We start from the raw sequence: 17,802 nt of genomic DNA on the forward strand, positions 1-17,802 counted from the left end.
ACGGCCTCGCCCTCCCAGGTGCATCAGTCCTTGGGCAGGGCGGACCATGGGGAGATAGTCCTAACGTAGAACGGTCATTGCCATGTTAGTGGCAGTTACACACGGGTCGCTGCCGACAGTCTAAAAGAGGTATGCTTAAGCCTGCAACTCGGCCCCGCCAACATGCTTATGTGGGCAGCCTTCAACGGTCACTGATATGGGGAACTCACACATATCTAACTGTAACCTAGACACCCGGGTGGGTGCCTAGTCGGGCAGGGCTACGCAACCAAGATAGAATGGTAGTTATTATCTAATGCTAAAGGAAGTCTGGTTTGAGCCACTAGATGGGTTAGATATGGGTGCAGCTCAGTGCCCCAATCGCATTGAATACGGGGACGCGCTGACTTAGCGGCAAAGAATAAGTGGTCACCACATAGCGCATCACTAGGGCTTAAATCACGGCACAAGGTTACCAGCGTGATTGTCCAAGTGGTTGCGGGTGCGCCGCTCGCGAGCGGATGGCAACCCGTGGTTTACCTCTGTCTCAAATCGACCGATAGTTCATGGTTAAGCCGATTAGCCTGCAGAACACTGAGCGGGGCACCATAACCAAGAGTTAGGCATGCAGGAGGAGTAGCTGAAGGAACCATATAGGAATAGGTCCAGATGTACTTTGGGGGGCATTCCCATGCAACCAAAGACAGATTTCGGGTTGCTTCGATGAAGACCTTCCACCCGGTTTGTGGGTGGTATAGTTGTTATATAGCAAGTGTGCGGTCGTTCAAAGTTTGGTAAAGACCACGTAGAGCCCCAGGGCGTCAGGGCTTTATTGACCGTGCAGCATTCGCAACGTTCAGAATAAGGGCCGGTATTTGCACCAAAGTTTCCGGTTGGTTCCCACAGACTTGTCTGCCCCCAAGGTTATTCTCTAGGGGTAGAACTTGAGACTAAGGGGGCATTGCCTGCTTCGGCGGCACAAATAAGCGATAGCTACACCGGGATGGAGTTACCATACAGGTCCTGCCACCACTGGGTTCCCCCCAGGCGATGGGATCAATTTAGGTGGGACCTCGAAGTCTACTTTTCCTGGGAAGCTTCCAGCGGTAGGGCATTTAGCAACAGATAAGGTACCAGCGTGCGCACTGGGTCAGCAGCACCGTGCCCGGGGAGCACGCGCGTTGCCCTAACTCGGAGGCCCACCCAGAAGGGGGCCCGAGTAGCAAAACAGGTGAATAGGCTCCAGAGGCGGGCCTCCGGCCGTCAGCTGGGTGAAATCACCATCATTTGGAGATAGGCCCAGGTAAAATAGTGCTTTTCATAATGCCTAGAGGACCATTGCGGCTGGTGGCATTCTCCACCGGAATCACTGGTCGCGTACTGCAGCTGCGGAGACTGGGATCCTGGTTACGGACACTTTTACCGTTCTCAGGGGGCGCCGCCAGCCAGCATATGGGGGCTGCTGTCCCAATAACTGGGGTGTCAGCGGGGCAAACACAAGGGGACATTATGGCAATAGAACATTGGTCACGCCCAGGGTGCACTGAATCTCTACTTCAACGGAGCAGGAATTTGGCACCGCTGGGGATGCTCTGGGTTGTGGTGGGGGGCACCCCCCGCCACCCTCCTTCTGAGGAGCATGATGGGAAGGGCGTAGCAGGACTTAGTCAATCCTCAACGCGTGAACTTTACTGTCAGCGCGCAATGTTTAAGCTGGATAGATTCCCGAAGCTGGTACGCCTAGGGGGTTACATCACTGAGGGATCTGTAGGGGCATAATTCCCATAAGGAATAGGGGATGGTGCCCATGGTCACGCGCTGGCAGCGAGGAGCTCTCCTGTGCCCCGGGTTTAGCAATCAGAGGGGCTGGCCAAAGGTTAAGTAAACCCCTTCTCGCCTTCATAGCCTAAGAGGGCAGGCCCATAATTGTGAAGAGGGTAACCTGCCCGCATGGGGGGCGAATAGTTCTTGGCACATCTCCCCAGGCCCAATGGGTCCTTTATTTCAGCAGACCCTATTCCGATTAGGATAGCGTCTCGGGCCTTGGGGGCCTTGATGGGGCCATCTACAACACCAGGAGCTATAGCTCACTGGTAAGTCTTGGGTTCGAGTCCCGTAAACGCTGTCAAAGTGTCAGAAGTTGGCAAATTTCAAACTCTTCAACAACCTGGAGCCATAGCTCAATGGTAGGTCTTGTGCCTACGGTTGTAATGGTCTCACAGGACAAGGGTTCGAGTCCAGGAAACGCTGTCAAGGTGTCATAAGGTGGCAAAACTTCAGAATCATCTTTTTGGCCTGTGGATATAAGGGATCTCACAAGGTTTGAGTCCCGCTAGCGCTGTCACACTGTCATGAAGTGGCAGAATTTCAAACTCTCCCTTCTGCTAGGACGGTTCCCTTCCAGCTAGTCGCAGGAAGCCCTAGATAGGAGAGGTGGCAGGTAAGACTATAGCGGGTTGGTGGGGGGCCCTGGCTGCGACGGTTAGCCGCCTCCAGGGCTGTGGCGGAGTTACAGGGCGATCTGGAAGCAGGCCGGTACAAAGGGTACCTCTGCGCGGCACCACGTGGTGCCTGAGCCAAAACGAGGAGCCTCCAGAGAGGTCCCGGAAGCCGGTCGGCGCCCCGCTAGGCCTGTGGGCGGTTGTGGGCCTGAACAACCGGGGGTTTGCTATGCGACGCTCCGCCCCGAGAGGGGGGGTGTGAGTAGAATCTCAACGGCACGTGATCGAAAAAGAATCACTTGGGGGGCAGCACCTGCGGGTCGTTCCCGTGCTGCCCGGCTCATCAGGCGGGGCAGGTGAAGTAGATGGCCGCCTGCCCTTGGATCGCCCGTAAGATAACCCACCTATTACATATCCTGGAAATTATGTAATAAATCCTGCAGCATTTGTTACCCATCTACAACTGTTTCTTGTGTCTTCTTTGGGTAACCTAATTTGGGGGAGGGGGGTAAGCGGGGTGCCCCTGGGGGTACTATGCCGCTGACCGCGGCCCCCGCAGGGGGCCACTCGGCGGTCGGCGCCTTAGTGGCCCCGGGGCCCCGGTCACCCCTCCCCACTCCATACTTCGGGGGGGGCGGGGGCAGGGTTCCTGATCGTGCCCCCCTCCGTGTAGGGGGCCGGAAGTGACGCGAAAGGCGCGTCACTTCCGGGCCCAGGTGTGAGGGGAAGGCTATTTAGCCTTCCCCCACCCTCACTGGCGACCTCTTTGTCGCCCACCTCGCCCTTTTACCCTCCCTACCGCTTACCCGGCGTGGTGTGGTGGGGTGGGGTTTTTGGCTGAACGTTTTAATGTTTTTCTTTTCGTTGCAGGCGGAGTTACAGGGCGATCTGGAAGCAGGCCGGTACAAAGGGTACCTCTGCGCGGCACCACGTGGTGCCTGAGCCAAAACGAGGAGCCTCCAGAGAGGTCCCGGAAGCCGGTCGGCGCCCCGCTAGGCCTGTGGGCGGTTGTGGGCCTGAACAACCGGGGGTTTGCTATGCGACGCTCCGCCCCGAGAGGGGGGGTGTGAGTAGAATCTCAACGGCACGTGATCGAAAAAGAATCACTTGGGGGGCAGCACCTGCGGGTCGTTCCCGTGCTGCCCGGCTCATCAGGCGGGGCAGGTGAAGTAGATGGCCGCCTGCCCTTGGATCGCCCGTAAGATAACCCACCTATTACATATCCTGGAAATTATGTAATAAATCCTGCAGCATTTGTTACCCATCTACAACTGTTTCTTGTGTCTTCTTTGGGTAACCTAATTTGGGGGAGGGGGGTAAGCGGGGTGCCCCTGGGGGTACTATGGGAGCGGGACAGACGCATCGCTAGGTGACAGGGGCCATAAGTCCTCCTCCCCACACAGAGGAAGGCATTAACATCTCAAACGCCTCACTAAAAGAGAAAACAAAACTCATTCGGGCGGGGAACATTTTGGGTTGGATATCTGAGGCTGGCAGATTCAAAATAATGTTCATAATAATATGAAACCTTGCTAGCTTTTTACATCTACCAGTCAGACGCTGAATGCGTTTACACGATATGTTTTGAGAGTTCCGTAGTTATATTGTATCATTGCTCTTATAGGGCATACCCTGTTGCAGTGCCGCTGAAGCACATCAGACGGGTGGGCACGGTGTTGTATAAATTGTTTCATTGTTTTCGAGTAATTGCGTTGTAATTACCTTTACAATATGCTTCTTACTCTGAGGCGCCGAAAAAAATAATGGAACCGGGAAAGAGTTTAATGTCTGTGTTAAAAAAAAAAAAAAGAAATCCGAACAAGAGACGAGAGTAGGGGGGCGAAGGACAGAAAGGTAGGGAGATAAGCGAGCATCTATGGAAAGAAAACACACACCGCCGCCTTTCTCCGAGGCGAAGCAGAAATGCCTCGGAGAAACGCAGCGGCGATTTCAGATTCATGGGCGTGTTTCTTTTTCTCTCCTCTTGCCATTGGCTGGAGGAGAGAAAAACACGCCTAAAAAAAGGGCGTGGCTAAAAAGTGGAAAGAAGAGCACGGAACACGCCCCCGAATCTGAAAAAGACGGAGCCTATTTGGAGGGACGGCTCTCTCCTCCAATGGCTGGACTCCGTTTAGGAAGCCAGCCAATGGAGGAGAGGCAAAAAGAGAGGCGGGCTAAATAGCCACTCTAAGAAACATAAGATCTCCGGACTTCCGGTTCTGCCGGACGGTCCCTCGATCTAAAAACGTAGCTAAGGGCCGCATAGAGACCACAGCACAGCTAATTCTTCTGGGGCCTGGAGTTAAAGGGAGGAAGAAAATTAGATTGTCTTCAACCCTACAAGAAGGAATCCAGCCACCTTATCACAAGGCCGAATAGAGCTGCAGAGAGACTTCAAAATATGAGCACCTGACAGAACTGCTACCCAGGACTGTCCACGGGTCATCCAACAATGACAAGGCCACCGAACCCCGGACACAAAATCTGCCAGATCAAGCATCAAGAAGCAGAGACTTCTCCGCAAACCTCTGAAGTCATATAAAGGCAAATGTCTCATGTCCTTCCCACATCATAACAAACACCAATGACTTGGATTAAACAGGCTCCAACATCTCCTTGGGAAGACACAAAGCCAAAAAAGCATGGCCCACCTATCTCTCCTTTGCAAAACAAGCCCTCTGCCTTGTGAAGCAGACTGCAGAACCACGTCACATGCCCGGCCCTCTCCCACTTGGATGGTGGTCCCTCCCTGCTTCATGCCACCTCAGTCACAAACATTCTGCACCTGCTCACAAAGGTCCTATGAGCACAACACCTGCACCTGATGGAACTTCTACAGGATGGCATTATCTGCAAAGCTTGTTGCGTCATCCACAAGAGTAAATACAAACCAGTCAGAAAGTTACATCTCAGATGGCCAACACAAAGCTATCCAATGACAAAAGTGCACACCATGAGCCCGCCCATCAACGAGCCAGAACCTGCAACAGCGTCTGTGCAGAGGTCCTGCTCGAGGCGCTCCTGCACGGAGTGAGACTGAAATGCTCTCACAGATCGAAGCCTCTGGGCTATCCCTGTCCCATGACCCGTACGCAGAGATGCTCCATTACCCTACAATACGAAGGAGAAGGATCCCCAGATCCCACCTCTCTGCAGCCCACTGTTGCTTCCAAGTCAGGGCTTAATTCGTGCTAATATCTGTCCACAAACATAAATGAAGGACTAGCCAATCTCGAGGCTACCATGCTGTAGCTGCCACCCCGTTCACAGCCTGTAAAGGCTACGTAGACACTGACAGCCACAAACCCATCTATGCTGGGCTAGTCGGTCTCCACGCGGGCTCCAGGATGCAACCAAAAACAGGGGGAACAAGGGAGAGACATGAGCCATGGATCCCCCACACATTTAGCTCAGTAGACCTGACAAGGGGCCTAAGTCCACTAGCAGTTCAAGGCTACAGGCTGCCTCTGAACTACAGCCAAACTCACTGAGAAAAACAAAAAACAAAACACGATGGGTGCAGAGCTTGAATTAATGTCATCACTCACCAATTACTGTGCAATGCATATCAGAGCCCCTCATTTAGGTTTTTTCCTGCTGGGAGCCTAAAAGCCTCAGAGCAGCACCACCGGCAGGACATGGTCAGTATACCCTAGGAATATCAGGAAATGAACCAACACAAGCCTGAGGTCCAACACTGACCTGAAGCTACAGCTCAACACCCTCTGACCCGAGCCACAGGAAGGCAAAGACATGGTCTTTCTCCAACTAAAATCAAGTAAAACTGCATCGAAGCACCACCTGCTACCACCTCCCTGGGCAGGCCTTACCTCAAACAGCTGCAGGCTATCGACCGGTTGGTCCTCAGGAAACAGGGACAGGTCTTCAAGGATGTATGTCGTGGTCCTGATGCTGACCGCCTTGTGGAGGTGTCCGTCAACTGCAGAGAGACCATGGACAGTCAGGAGAGGGTTTCGGAGCCGTGTGCACAGTGACCCTTCTCACCCAGGCCAGGCACAAAGTCACACTTTCTAAGCATCGCAAATGTGCACATCACCCTGTACAAATATCTCGCCTGCACCAGGCACAGCATCTCATCTCACCTGTGACAACGTGCAGCACGCACAACACACTGTCATCTGTATCAAGCAATGGGCATACTCTCACCTGTGCCCAGACACAACACACCTTACCCTCAATGTCCAGGTACGGCGCAACTGATGGAGCAGGGGAAAACAAAATATTTTTTGTACCCCTTCAAAATGAATGACTTCATAACTTTAATGATACTAATTGTTAGAACGCATGTATTAATCAACAAATGCACCTATATTAGACACTTCATGTGGGAAAACTAACTGGCTTTTGCAAAATCTAAATTTACTTACAAGTGTGAATTTAATAATATAGGTTTTGTGTGGTTAGAGTAAAATTGCATGGATTTTGTTATGTAGTAAAATTGTACTGTGGCAACGAATGCAGATGATAAGTAAAATGGCTTTGAATGTCGCTATTGCCAGGTAACATCTAACGCGGGTCAATAGAATGACGGGCGGTAAACAGAAAGGCTTATTTTCTATGTCTAAATCATGTCGTGTTTGTTCTTATACTAGTTTCATTCGGGCCTGGTAGGCCTCGCCTGGAAATGGCTGCTGGAGAGGGATGGGATTGCGTGCGCTGAAGAAGGCCCCGTGCACGAGCAGAGTGGATGCTTCAGTCACGTGTATGCGGCCTATGCCCGGAGTGAGAGATGTCAAGGCCAGCCTGATGTGAAACGGGAGTCGTGCCAGGAGTTCAGTATGTATGCATGGGAACGGATGGGAGAACTGAGCTACAGAAGATGACCATCAGAGTTGTTACAAATTCATGAACAAGTTCAATTTTACTTTGAACATTGTGGATCACGAGAACCACTGTATGCATTACTGTTTGCAAACTGGTTCGAACAAGGAGGGCGATGAGGTGACCACCACCACCCCTCCAATGGACCAATTAGAATGAATTCAGCCCCTAAAGATTTTAATTTTGAGTGTAGCGAGTTAGAGAAAGGGTAGAAAATCAGCCTGCACTTATGTTATGTTGTTCAACCTTCCTTCATTTTTCTATCCTGAGACTGCGCGATACTCTGTCATTTTTGACTTCGGACTTTGATGGGGAGTAGGAACGAGACCGTCGCGGGAATTGCCACGGGAGGGAACTGCGTCCGAGCAGGTTAGAGGGACAGTCAGTCATTCTTCGTTTTGGTGAACCATTCTCATCAGCGCCCTATGGCCAAGGGTAATGAGTATTTTCCGTTTCTATTTTAATCTTTACTTAAATGCTTACTGAGGATGTTGAATGTATTTTGCTTAATAAACCTACTTATTTACTTTTGTTCAATGAATTTCAGATAAAACCATATGCTAACTCTAAATTGAGTCTGTGATTCTTAGATTAAAATAATTAATAAAACTTAAACGTTTAATTGTGATTGAGCTGGACTTAATCGCCATCAACTGATTCTACTAGTTGGTCCATCGACCGAATAGCGGAGTACATTGATGTTTAGAACCAACAATTTAAAGATAAATTGTATAAAATGTGTATAGTGTATATTCGGTTATTTTAATAAGGTACCCCGTTTGTCCTGCAGCTCGTCTATTAATCATTAATCCAGAAAACTGAATAGATTTGTGTATTCGGTGTATGGGCCCCACCGATGTAGGTTTATAATAGAGGTAGGGGTTTTCTGGGTTAATGCCATAAGGGAAAAAGGTTTTTAATAGCCGCGCTGCATCACAACATACCTTCAATGTACCACTATCATTGTAACTCACCTGTGCCCAGGTACAGCACATCATACCTGTGCCCAGCTACAGCACATCATACCTGTGCCCAGGTACAGCACATCATACCTGTGCCCAGGTACAGCACATCATGCCTGTGCCCAGGTACAGTACATCATACCTGTGCCCAGGTACAGCACATCATACCTGTGCCCAGGTACAGCACATCATACCTGTGCCCAGGTACAGCACATCATACCTGTGCCCAGGTACAGCACATCATACCTGTGCCCAGGTACAGCACATCAGGAGAAAGTTGTCCTATAAACTGTGTGCCCTTCATACACTTATTATTCTGGGCTCTATATGAAGCTGTCTGGAGAAATGTTATTTTCTAATATTACAAGAATCACTGGAATGACCTTCATGGCTTTTGAGCACCCGGAGAAAGTTGGCCCGGCGTGCCTGTACTGATTCAAAGTCTTTATTCTCACACCACTCCAGGTTGCCCGTTGACCCTTGGTTTTATGTTTGTCCTGATGAAGACCCGATGCAGAGTCAGAAAACCTAATTCAGGCATTAGTCGGGTCGAAACGTCAACATTATCCTTCCTGGTCTGGATATCCACATTCCTTCTGGTTGACGAGTCTTCATTCCTTCCGTCCTGACACTCCTTTGGAACTCTCTTACTGCCAGTGGGATGGGGATTCCCCACTATTAAGGACAAATATGTAACCTATATCAGATTCAATAATACGGCTACTTAGGGACTGGGACCTTGTTTTCTCCTCCAAGATCTCTTTCTCCTCCAAGATCTCCAACCGGTCAAATCCCTAAACAACCGGCGAGTACGAATATTACTTATTTGACAAATCTCAACCAAACCTTACCAGTACTCTACTACGTGGACATTACACAGATGGCATCTTGCCAAGATCGAAGAGCACAACGTTCTACCAGAATAGAAGAGACTTTCTCAACTAACCCAGTCACTACAAAAACCATAATGGGTAAATCTAACCCTACATCGGCGAGAAACACCTTCCAATCATTGGAACGTGCAGTTAAAAAAGAAACAACTAAGTGGTGGGAGGCTGCCTCCCTCAAAAAGTACTTGGAAGCTGACAGAATCTCACGAGGATTGAGAATCTTGATTTTCCCACCCGCCGACACAACATATCCAGACTACATTGAAAAGCGTGAAGGCAATTTAAAAGAATGTTCGAATAACATGATCAGACAACTCATTGACCATGCAGAAGAAGAATATCACAAGACAAAAACAGAGGTAGACAACCTGACAAAACACATTGAGGACTCTAACTGGGGAGATCCGACAACTAAGAATTACGAGATACTGAATAAAGTCATTGATGAATACGAGGAGGATATAATCAAATGAAAGAACCGTAAATTCCGCCGTGAGCAACTAGATTACCAGTTTGGACGGGTATACACTTTTGAAAAAACGCTACGACACAAAACCTGTAATTAACACCAACGAAGAACAAACGCCGCAACTCTCAGCGGCTTCTTCCAGTTCTGACACAGAATCACCAGCACCAATCCTTGAAAGTGATAGTTCCAGATGCAAAGTAAATTTTTTCGAGAAGGTCCTCAGATACAGACTAGGTATAAGGACACCCAACGTCACAAATACCACAACGTCGGCAGGTTCCAAACAATACAGACGACCACAAGTCTCAACTCCAGGAGATACCACCATAGCCAGGAGAAAGTAACTAGAGAAGAAACCATATCAAGAGTGAACCTGGTAAAAAATCTCTCAACTATGACCCTATGACCATGAATTAGGTATCCTTAACAAAGGTCTCTCTTTCTGCCCCACTGCCCTTTGGAATCCAACACAAACCTCGATTGATCTTTTTAAATCCACAAGGAAATTAAAACTCAAAGTTTTCTTTGCAGACCGCAAAAATACACGCCAAACACAATGGCAACCTACAACCTCGGATCTATCTATTGAAGATCTTACTAATATCGACCTTCTGACCAACCTCAGTAAACAAGGTTCAGACCCAGAAACTCTGACCCAAACTGCAATGGAGCTTGGCATTGATACAACCCAATCCCTCAATACAGGTCTTGTCAGAAAATCTACTTTCAATCCCCAACTACCAACGGGCAACAACATTGATGCTTTTCACTTTGCAGTCACCCATGACCTTGAAAAAGAATATTGTAAATACCAGAAAAAATCCAAATTCTTAACACAAAATGTCACCGAGGATGAGAGATTAGCAATAAAAACACTACAAGATCGGAAGGATCTGATTCTGAAAGAAACGGACAAAGGTGGTAAGCCAGTGGCCCTACATATTGATGACTATATCCTTGAAGCAGAGGGCCGACTAGCGGATAGTACTTGCTATCAACCCCTGCTACAGGACCCAACACCGGAAATCCTTCACAACATCAAAGAAAAAATGGAGAGGTGGTATACACAAGACCTATTATCATATGATGAAAAAAACATTCCTCTTCATTGAATATGGCTGTAATCTGCTGTTGCTCACCCAAGAAAGTCGCAGTTACCCGATAACTGCATAAAACACTTTTTGTACAAAAGAAAACTGCAGTCTGGAATTTTTTCCGCAAAAATTACAAAACAAAATCAAGATTTGTCCTGACACTCCTTTGGAACTCTTACTGGCAGTGGGGTGGGGATTCCCCACTGTTAAGGACAGATACGTAACCTATACTAGACTCAATAATACGGCTACTTGGGGATTGGGACCTTGTTTTCCCCTCTTTCTCCTCCAAGAGTCTTCATTCCTTGACCATCTACTTTTACTACGGACTAGAGTTTAAAATAAGGCAGCATTCAAACAGGCCTATGTTGTTTTGGCGCTTTTGGAACCGCTTAAGCCACTGTTTAATTTTGAAGTGAAAACAATAACCTTTTTTTTATTCTTTCAATTCTTTCTTCTTTTTTCTATAACACTCTGCACAACAGCACTGCTACCTTGCATCTTCTTGTGCACTTCTGAGCAACCGCATCCACATTAATAAATGTATGTTTTTGAACAATTTTGCACTATAAATTGAATTTAGTCTTTGAAAGAAATCAAGTGGTGTGTTTATTTACTCTCTGTGCCTAGGTACAGCACTTCTCCTCACCTGTGCATGGGTACAGCACTTCACCTCACATGTGCCATAGGTGCAACACTTCATACAGCTTTCGTGCACCAATGTAGAGCATGCCATGCTTTTCATTCACCTCACCTGTGAACAGGTCCCAAGTGAACAGGTCCCTAGGTACATGTACATGTCCATGTACATGTCCCTAGGCACAGCACTTCACCTCACATGTGCCATAGGTGCAACACTTCATACAGCTTTCGTGCACCAATGTAGAGCATGCCATGCTTTTCATTCACCTCACCTGTGAACAGGTCCCAAGTGAACAGGTCCCTAGGTACATGTACATGTCCATGTACATGTCCCTAGGCACAGCACTTCACCTCACATGTGCCTAGGTGCAGCACTTCATACAGCTCATGTGCACCCATGCAGAGCATGCCATGCTGTTCATAAGGCTCACCTGTTCCCAGGTATAAAACATCATACACCTTTCCATCCAGAGCAGCCACATTACGGACAGCGATCTTGCGGTAGCGTGTGTCCTGCTTCACCAGCATCGGCACTTTATTCCGGGGGCTGACGCTCTCCTCCATGAGGGGGTGGTCACGAATGAAGGTGAGCACGCGGTCAGGAAAGTTACCCTTGCACTGAGGAGGGAAAGAGACTGGGGTTGGTGCTGAGAATTAACTACCACCCAACTTCCACACCCAAAACTTCCAATATTCAAATAACCCTACACTTATTCCGCTACATCCACGTCATTCCCCCCCACTAATCCCATACCTTAATTTCACTCATACCAGCACAACTCCAAGTCTCACCAGACTGCCACTCACCACACCTCCGACTCCCCCCACTTATCCCCTACCCCAAACTCACCACAGTGCCTCCAACTGTCAACACTCAGCCCAACCATCATGAACTCACAGGAGCCTCAGAGTGGAACTTGTACTCACCGTTCCCGGCCGAGGCTCAGGGACACTGCTGAGGGGTACAGTGGTCCACTTGTCGCACAAATGCTGAAACTCTTTGAAGGTGCCTTCCATGGCTTTGTGAATGTCAAGGATATTGTAAGCGCACACGGCGGAGACCGCACTCCCTTCCCTGTTGACCAATACAAAGCCCAGCACATCAAGGTCAACGCACAGGAGGGACTGAATGAAGGGAGTATTATAGAGGGGCCCATGGGGGACAAAGGAAAGAGGCACTAGGTGAACAAGGTGAGGATGGCTCTAGACAAAGAGCCAGGGACATGCCATAGAGACAATTTGAGGAAGATAGCAGAGAGATGTGTTGAGGAAGGCACCAGGGGACATTGGGAGGAAGACACCAGGGGACAGGGTAGGAAAACACCAGGGGACAGGGTAGGAAAGCACCAGGTGGACAGGCCCAGAGGGGTTCAGGAAGGAGGCAAAAGAGACCTGCAGGGTGCTTAAGCTGCTCCAGCAGACGCTGACCAGGCATGAGAGCCACACTTACCATTCAGAGGAGAAGATGCCAAAAAAGACAGTGGACTCCCAGATGCGGCCTGGCAGGGTGAAAATGTCTTGGAGGATGTTAAAGTTCACACCACTCTGGCTGTCTAAGCACAACAGCTGTGTCTTCAGGAAAGTGGTCCAGCGCTTCTGGAGAGTCTTCTGGCCACCCCTGTCATCCTGAGAAGGAGAAAGAGCAACTAGTATGAGCGTAGATACGTTGGCGTCAGAGGAGACATGACAGGTAAGGAAAGACGGTGATAAAAAAAGGACTGAGAAAAAGAGCAAAACATGATGAATAAGACAAGACCATGCACAAGAGAGGCAAAAGAGATGTGACGAGAGAGGGGAAAAAGGAGGTGACGAGAGAGGGGAAAAAGGAGGTGACGAGAGAGGGGAAAAAGGAGGTGACGAGAGAGGGGAAAAAGGAGGTGACGAGAGAGGGGAAAAAGGAGGTGACGAGAGAGGGGAAAAAGGAGGTGACGAGAGAGCGGAAAAAGGAGGTGACGAGAGAGCGGAAAAAGGAGGTGACGAGAGAGGGGAAAAAGGAGGTGACGAGAGAGGGAAAAAGGAGGTGATGAGAGAGGGGAAAAAGGAGGTGATGAGAAAGGGGAAATAGGAGGTCGCCTGTTACATCAAATAGGTTTACGCCATCAAATGGCATGTCCGTAAGAGTAGCTTGGGCACTGTGAGGAAACAAGCTTTTTGCAGGCTTCCCCCACTTTCTGCCCCATTTGACAACTAGGTATCTGTGTAATGGCGAAAAGGTGGTGATGAGAGAGGGAACAAGCATTGGCATGGCCAATAGGTCTCGCCATTGGGACTTTTAAAGTGTTTAGGTAGAGGTATTGGCTTTGCCAATGTGTTAATGTTATGTTGTAGAATAGTGTGGCTGCTTGGCTTACACCCTATTGGCTTAGCTTAACTTGTACGTCCCTAGTATATGGGACGAGGTGCACCGAGGGCCCGCGAGTTAAAGTGTCAATCGTGGACTGCAGCTCTAGATGTGCCACCACAAGTACAACAAAGTGAAACCTGGCTCCCAGTTTACCGCTGCAGACTAGTTAAGCAGTTTTAAATGCAAACTCTACTCTGCCATTTAAGGCATCGCAGAAGCCCCAAAACTCCACTTTTAATATATGTAAGTTACCAACACAGCAGGCCTACCGAGTCCTAAGGTAGGGTGCAGCATACAAAAAAAGCAGAACACATGTGTAACATGCTATGACACTAAACCCACATTATGTTTTTACTGCAAGAAAGGTTGGTGTCTCCATTGGCAAGTTCACAGTTGCATACTGGTAACTCAGCGGTGCTAAATTCCAAGTGCATCAAACAACTCATTACACTAAGCAAGACTGGATTCCAAAGTCAAAATTAATATAACTTGTTGCGACATGTAACTTTTAGAAAGTGGCCACTCTGTTGCCCAGTGGCCACTTGCTGAGGCCGGCCACGAGACAGCCTTCTGCCGTTCCTGGAGAGACGTGTGAACTACACCCAGGAAAGGTAAAAATAGTGGCTGGCCGCTTCCTCCTCCAGGCAAGCCACTATTTTGGGTGTTGGCCCAAAAGGTGAGCTTCAAAGGAGAAGCCACCTTTGAAGGGCTATTGGCAAGCACACCTGGGAGGGGCTGCCCTATGGTGAAGGTACACAGGCCGGCAGTGGGGACAGAGGGGGGGAAACAGTTGCAAAACCGGTTTTCCCGTGGGCGTGTAGCCCTATGGTAGTTACACTTCTAAGTGGTGTTCAAAGCCCCACACACCACGAGAGGAGTGCCAACATCTTGGGAGTGGGCAGAATAGAGCACCTTTGGACGGCCTGATGCTGCTCTCCACTGGAATTTGTTGCTGTCGGGAGGGAAGGTTCCAGGTAGCCCACAAGCTAGCCACCACAACCTCTCTTAAGGGCACTTTCTGGACATAAAAGAGACACTCCTGTCCCCCAGAACTTAGATATTACTTGGACAGGAGAAGAGGACTGAAGAAGGACTTCCCTGTTGGCCCTGGACCCAGCAAAGAAGAGGCTGCACTGAAGTTGGACTGTACTGGCTGCTCCCTGGGCCTGCACAGGAAAGGGCTGTGCCTGCTGTATCCTACTTGTGGAGAAGCCGTCATTCAAGTCCATTTGGGAGCAGATACTCCAAGTTGGCTGACGTCCTGTTCCAGGTACGGGCTGGCAAAGCTGAAGAACCTGTCTGGGTGAGTTGGTAGCCTGGGTCATTGGATAGTCGCAATATAACCCGGGAGACTGAGACGCGATCCTTAAACATTGCACCAGAGTCTGCTGGTCCTAGGAGAGTCAATGGAGTGCAGTTTGGTCACCCAGAAGGGAGAGTTCTTGTCAAAAGAAGGAAACTGCTGAGTTTGTTGTGTCTGGAGACTAGTAGTCCAGTGGTGACTGAACTTTTGCTGGATCAAACAAGACTTCGAAGAATGGCGATCCCTCTGGTCAAAGTCACCCCATCAAAACCATGGACCGAGGAGTGGTCCCAGGGAGGCCCCGTCCACCGCACAGCATCTCCAGCATCCTGTATCCCTTGCATCAGGACCTCTCCAAAAAAGTCAATGACAAGGAGTCACTGACACCGGAACAGGACTGACAACTGCTTTTCTGAATGAGGTAACGGTTTCTTAGAAACTTGTGGATCCCATTGACTGGCTCCCTGCCGGAGTTGGTTGCCCACAGTAACTCCAAGTAATTGCATTCCACTTCAACCAAAGTTTTACAGAAAAAGTTTCCAAGTGTCAAATTCGTTGAAATTGCCAGTGCTTGTTCACAGCCAAGTGAAAAGTTGTGATTTTTTTTTTTTTTTTTTTTTTTTTTTTTTTTTTTTTAATATGTATACCTACATAACCCTTCGGTGGATTTTTTTTGTTTTGGTGTCCATAAATTCAAAAATATATAGTCGGTTTTTATAAATCGATGACAGATTTCGTGGGTCGTGTTTCTTTCTTCTTAAATAGTTTTGGTGTTGTTTACATGCTTAACACTTGCTCCTTTATTGAAGCCTGACTGCTTTACCCACAACAACCCAGGGGTCCTAAAAGGGTTGATAAGTATAGTATACAGTGAGGTCACACAACCACACCATACAATATATCCCATTTCCTCACAGACATCAGCAGAAAGGCCCATGAATAGAATCCAACCAAGCGTGTTGGCACAAAGCGCAAGTCATGTCCATTGACCAAATAAAGGCATTAGCAGAGTCCAGAGCACACTTCAGGCTCTGTTAGGGATGTAAACAACTGCTGGTCAAGTGTAAGAAGGGCTTTTTTATGTGATTCAGAAGACCGATAACACTCAACTTTACCACTTCCTATAGGGCGTGAACCAACCCAGAAGACCGCATGGTGTTCACCATGCTAAAGGCGAGGCTGCCGGAAGATCGCACGCCTCATACAGTCCAGCCTTTTTAGACCATCTGCAGGGGCCACGGGAAAGGACTTCGGTTTCAGTTTCGAGGAGAAGGGTTGGGCCACCAAACTATCTGGTGAAGGTTGAGAAGAGAAGAACCTCCGGTCACACAGATAGTCCTTTGTTGTCTGGTTACAATCTGTGGACTGCTGGGCCTGAGAGAGGTTTTCCCAAGCAGCCAGATGGGCTGAAGAAATGTCTCACTGAAGGGAAGCAGAGACTTGGAAACTAGAGAGAGGCAGCAAGTTTTTAATCAGAAAGTTGGACTTGACTTCCATGGAGGGTAAAATAAGCTTCGGCTGCTCTTCGTCTGAAGACATGAAGAGGTTTCTGGAGGAGAGCGAGAGGGGCTCACTCTGGAGACGCGTCCAAGCCCCTCGCCTTTTGTAAATCAAGACGTGAGCAAGCATTGGTGCTAGAAGTGGGAGAGAGGTATCCACTCTGGCTCACAGGTTTCTGTACGGCATCAGGTGCGGCATGAGCACTGAAGATGGATCACCTGGGCAAATCTCTGGGCCTGAAGACGTTTCAATCAGGGCTCGTCAACAATACATGCTGTAGGAAGGTGGAATCTGACTATATTGGTTGCCCCCACTTTTTTCCTGGTGTTTTGCTGGTTTATGACTTAGTTGGACTGGGATCCTGCTATTCAGGGCCCCAGTCTATCTGTTTTCTCTGTAAAATGGTTTCCATGAACATTAGGTACATATCTAATTGGATTCTGGAGTGCCTTAGAAGCCCCTAGTATATGGTATACTATGTACCTAGGGCATAGGTACCTCAGAGGCCTACCAGGGGCTGCAGCATGTACTATGCCACCCCTGGGACGCACTCCAAAATGACCACCACAGGTCTGCTACTGCAGCCTGGGTAAGGGTGTGCTTGCACCCCTTACTGTGGTATAGGCTACCTATATCACTACCCTATACAGACACATATAAACCTATAAGCCACTCCTATGGCAGGCCTTGACAATCCTGAAGGCAGAGTGCTTGGTTTTATGTGAGAGGGTGCATGAGCTGAGCCCCTCTGCAGCTTTCAGAAATACTTCCTTATGGCTGTTCTGGGATACAGCCATACCATATACTCTTAAGTGCATTATAACCTCGCGGTAAATGCTAACTTTGGAATGGCTGCATCAAAACATGTTGTGTTTGGTGTCAAACGCTTTGGAATACTACCCCCCCCCGCCAGTCCTGGCGGCGGGGGGGGGGTAGCATTCCACCCTTCTAGAGGGAGAGACATGTTCACAGTGGCTAAACCCGGTAGGACTTTCCTGAGCCCTGGCATCACAAAATGGATGCCTCTGCCACAGACACGGGTCTGGCCTCCTGCTGCTGACCGAAACTCCAGCAGCGGAGGCCTGGACAATAGGTTTCCTGTCGAGGGGAGGTGTTACCACCTCCCCAGACAGGCTGATGTGTATTGGGGCTGGGCGGGAGCACTCTCTGGTGCTTTGAAGTTCTGCACTGGGGGCACACTTGGTGTCCCTGTGCATACTCCAGTTCAAACCGGTTGCAGGGGCTACCTGCCCCTGCTCTGGCGTGAAACTGGACAAAGAAAATGGGTGCAACCACCCCTCTTTCCTGGCCCACCCATAGGGGGGGCCTTGGAGTA

At 49.0% G+C, this 17,802-nt stretch overlaps 1 protein-coding gene across 1 annotated transcript in view; it reads right to left on the reverse strand.

The window, feature by feature from the left end:
• SEMA4F (ssemaphorin 4F) overlaps nt 1-17,802 on the reverse strand; it is a 260,658-nt gene that overhangs the window by 16,753 nt on the left and 226,103 nt on the right. The window contains exons 8-11 of the mRNA XM_085642982.1: nt 12,770-12,945; nt 12,247-12,394; nt 11,751-11,937; nt 6,251-6,360 (exon numbers count right to left, since the gene is read on the reverse strand). Coding sequence (XP_085499108.1) covers nt 6,251-6,360; nt 11,751-11,937; nt 12,247-12,394; nt 12,770-12,945 — 621 coding nt within the window. The remainder of the gene's footprint in view (nt 1-6,250; nt 6,361-11,750; nt 11,938-12,246; nt 12,395-12,769; nt 12,946-17,802) is intronic.

Source organism: Triturus cristatus, chromosome 2_2 (assembly GCF_964204655.1).
Source record: "Triturus cristatus chromosome 2_2, aTriCri1.1, whole genome shotgun sequence".
Lineage (NCBI taxonomy): Eukaryota > Metazoa > Chordata > Amphibia > Caudata > Salamandridae > Triturus > Triturus cristatus.